Consider the following 4,046-nt stretch of genomic DNA (forward strand, 5'->3'; position numbering starts at 1 on the left):
CAACACTTACACAGTGAGAAACATTTTACATGCAACACTTACACAGTGAGAAACATTTTACATGCAACACTTACACAGTGAGAAACATTTTACGTGCAACACTTACACAGTGAGAAACATTTTACGTGCAACACTTACACAGTGAGAAACATTTTACATGCAACACTTACACAGTGAGAAACATTTTACATGCAACACTTACACAGTGAGAAACATTTTACATGCAACACTTACACAGTGAGAAACATTTTACATGCAACACTTACACAGTGAGAAACATTTTACATGCAATGCTTATCATATTATTTGAGATTATGTCTGAAAATATTGTCAAAGGTGAGGGTACCCAACCTAATTTCTATAAATACAAATGTAAGAAACATATATTTAATTAGCCATATTGATTGCCAGAGTGATTTTTAGTTTCATTTTAAGTACACAGCTTGCTATGATTGGAAGTTAATATTTAGTTTAATTTTTCATTCAATTCACAATGACCAAACACTACTATACAGCACTTAGATATATTTCTGTTACAGTAAACAGGTAAACATTTTGTGAGAAAAGAAGAAACATCTTTACAATTAGATAATGTTAAATTCTGATACCACTTCAATTTGAGAAAATAGAGACTTTTGTAAAGGAAACAATTTCCTGACCCAAAGGGTTGACACGTGTCACAGTCTTTTCAATTAAGGACTATATGATCAATGAGTTTCACAGTAAAATTTTGCTATTTTATGGATTACCAACTTGTCTAATTCTTTATGGTTTGAACTCCAGTCCAAGAGATACTATGATAAAGCTGTAAATATCTGTAAGCTCTTCAATCTGAAAAACAAAAACACATGCAGGTCAGAGAAAAACGTTCAGAAAGTACTGTAAAATTCTTACAAAAATGTTTCAAAGCTATCATAATTAAAATAATATACATCTTTTGCATCTTTAAGTAAAACATAATATTAATAATAAGTAATATTAAACAATAAATAAAATAATATTTTCTGTTTTTACAATGATTAATCAAATTTTAAAACAGTAAAGTGTTTACGTTAATGCCTGTGATTATTTATAGCAATACAATTATTCACATTTAAACACAAACAATAATACTTGTACAGAATCTGAAAATTGTTTATTTTGTCACATGATAGGAAGTAACTAAGTCACAATATACCTCCATATCTGTGTTGAGAAAAAAGAAAGTTGTACTTTCAACAGATAATGAAAAATTAGAAGTACAAAATGAAACAAGAATACATGAATTAGGATTGATATTGTGTATGTGCCAAGTAGGACACGAGTAAAACATGTCCATTCAGAAATAAATAAAGATCCTTTTACTGAAGTAATTAACACCTTAGAAGTGCAACAGGAGAAATATGTTGAAAAAAGCAACACAGTATTCAATTAAGATACGAATAACACGGCACTCAGAATTGGATAAGGATTCCTTTATTGAAGTAATTAATACCTTAGGAGTCCAACACCACAGATTAACAGCAGTTATATCTCCTGAAGTAAATATCTTGTAGAAATGGTAAGTAAAAAAGTTTGAAACAAGCAAAAAGAACTAGCCTATGTGTGTGTGTGTGTGTGTCTGAATGTAATCAAAAGCTTTGTGAAAATGAAGAACATAACATTGTTCAAATAAATTTATGAAACGTATTGTGTTTCAATATCAGTATGATAACAGTCAAGTACTACTGACAGATAATTCAATTAAAGTACAAAACCTCTGTCCATTCTGTGGCTTTCTTCATACTTTGATTGAATTATAACGCTATATAAATTATTAACAGAAGCAAACCAAAACTACAAACAGAAACTTTAAGGTTTACGTTTCAGTCATTTCCAAATAATACAGTAACCAACAATTTAATTTGATAGACATAGATAATTCTCAAGAAAGTAAAGTTTGTAAAGTCATTAGAAAAGATTAATATATTATCCAATGGCTGGGCCACAAAAAACAAAGGCAGATCTTAACTGATGTGAGAATTATGTTTAAAACTAAAGGGGAAAAAAATCACAAAAGACTTGAGTGAACAAAGAGTAATTAATTAACATTTAAATAAATATGCTTTGACTGCAATGCATAACAAGGAAGAGAAGAAACGATCACAAGGACCCATGTAAATACTTCAGTACACTGAAGTTGTTAAAAATTTTGACAATGGTTATCATAGACTGAACACTTTCTTTAATATTTAAACTGATCCCTCAGGAAAATCACGGGACACAGTAAACTGTGAAAAGAAACTCAGCATATAAGGAATATCTAAGATAATATCAAATAATGATTCAATGGATAAAAATGTGGGAAAGGAAAGTGTAATTTGGGGTCTCTACCAGAATACTAGCACCATTTTTAGTTGAAAACAAATTTGTTATGAACGAGAGGAGTAAAAAATGACAAAACTTGATTACAGAATTGGGGAACAATAAACAAAAACAATTATGTGTTTCACAAATACATCATTTATTAACAACTATGGTTTCGTTGTTAATAAATGAAGGCATCATCTGGTACCACTTCAGTCTGTACCTGATGAAACCATAGTTTACTGGTTATGGTTTCATCAGGTACAGACTGAAGTGGTACCTGATGATGCCTTCGTTTATTAACAACTATGGTTTCATCAGGCACAGACTGAAATGGTACCAGATGATGCCTTTACTGGCAAAAACCATGGTTATTAATAATGTACAATTGTCTTTGTTTGTTTCCTCAATTCTGTAATTATGGAGTTTCACCAAGTACCGATGGTTTCAAATAGCAATTACATAAAATATGATGTTTTACATGAGGGCTTTAACACATAAGGCAACTTCTCAATCAGAAGTCCGTTTATTAATGCATACAAAGAACATTTTTATTTATCATTTTATTGATAAATTATTTTTATTTTTACAATTTTAGATAGAATTACAAAAAATATACTCACAATCTTAGAGGTTGGCTTTCCAGCTCCATGACCAGCTTTTGTGTCAATTCTTATTAACAGTGGATTTTTCTGTAAAAAAAATGTACGGTGTTTAATAGTTTACTAAATTTTCGAATGTGAAAAATACAACTCAATTAAAGCTAAACTTTAGATTATGCAAGCATGAAGCTGAAAGATCAGATGTAACATAACAAAAAGTGTTAAGAATTATTAAATTTGATTACAAAGTTTATGATAATTTTAAGGCATAAGTTCTCATAAACATTTGCTACACTTTGTGCCCATGTGATCTGATACTTCACTATGTGCCCATGTGATCTGATGCTTCACTATGTGCCCATGTGATCTGATTATCCATGCTACACTATATGCCCATCTGATCTGATTATCCATGCTACACTGTACGCCCATCTGATCTGATTATCCACGCTACACTATATGCCCATGTGATCTGATGTTACAAAATGTGCCCATCTGATCTGATTATCCATGCCACACTGCTTCATGAAGACATCAAAATATGATTTTTCCATGACAATATTTTATAACTTTACAATTAAAACAATTAGAATAACTTATTTTAACTAGTATTAATAACAGCACTTTCTACAGTATTGATAAGTGTCAAAACAACTTTCAAAGATTTTCTGATCAAATACACTAGTGGCTTTTGTATATATTTCATGTATAAAAACCATAAAACATAGTTTCAATAATAGGTAGTTACCAACTCATCAGTTCTTCTGTATTATAAACAATGACTTGTACAAATTCATTGCTCTTTGGTTGATTAACAGGCTAATTTCATCTACACATTTTACTCGTAAATAACTAGGACAGAGAAGGAACAACGAATTACTGAGATAGTTTTTCTCTTCAAAGCTATCATGAAATAAAGGTGGAGCCACAATGAAAAACAGTCAACAATATAAAAGACTTAACTTAGTTATCTGTTTGTCAGAACTTCCCACAGTTCTCTGAAGAAAGTTAAGTCTTTTAATCAGAGTATTTGCTGAGAGAACTGTGGGAAGTTCCGACAAACAGGTAACTTTGAAGCTTAGTGTTTTAATCAGAGTATTTGCTGAGCTTCAGAGAACT

General features: G+C 30.6%; 1 protein-coding gene across 1 annotated transcript in view; it reads right to left on the reverse strand.

The window, feature by feature from the left end:
- Positions 1–443: 443 nt before the first annotated feature.
- The window catches only part of LOC106473979 (prolyl endopeptidase-like), a 41,398-nt gene continuing 37,795 nt past the window's right edge, over positions 444–4,046 (reverse strand). The window contains exons 10-11 of the mRNA XM_022402358.1: positions 2,949–3,017; positions 444–831 (exon numbers count right to left, since the gene is read on the reverse strand). Coding sequence (XP_022258066.1) covers positions 766–831; positions 2,949–3,017 — 135 coding nt within the window. The 3' untranslated portion in view covers positions 444–765. The remainder of the gene's footprint in view (positions 832–2,948; positions 3,018–4,046) is intronic.

Source organism: Limulus polyphemus, unplaced genomic scaffold (genome assembly GCF_000517525.1).
Source record: "Limulus polyphemus unplaced genomic scaffold, Limulus_polyphemus-2.1.2 Scaffold6695, whole genome shotgun sequence".
NCBI classification, from domain to species: Eukaryota; Metazoa; Arthropoda; class Merostomata; order Xiphosura; family Limulidae; genus Limulus; species Limulus polyphemus.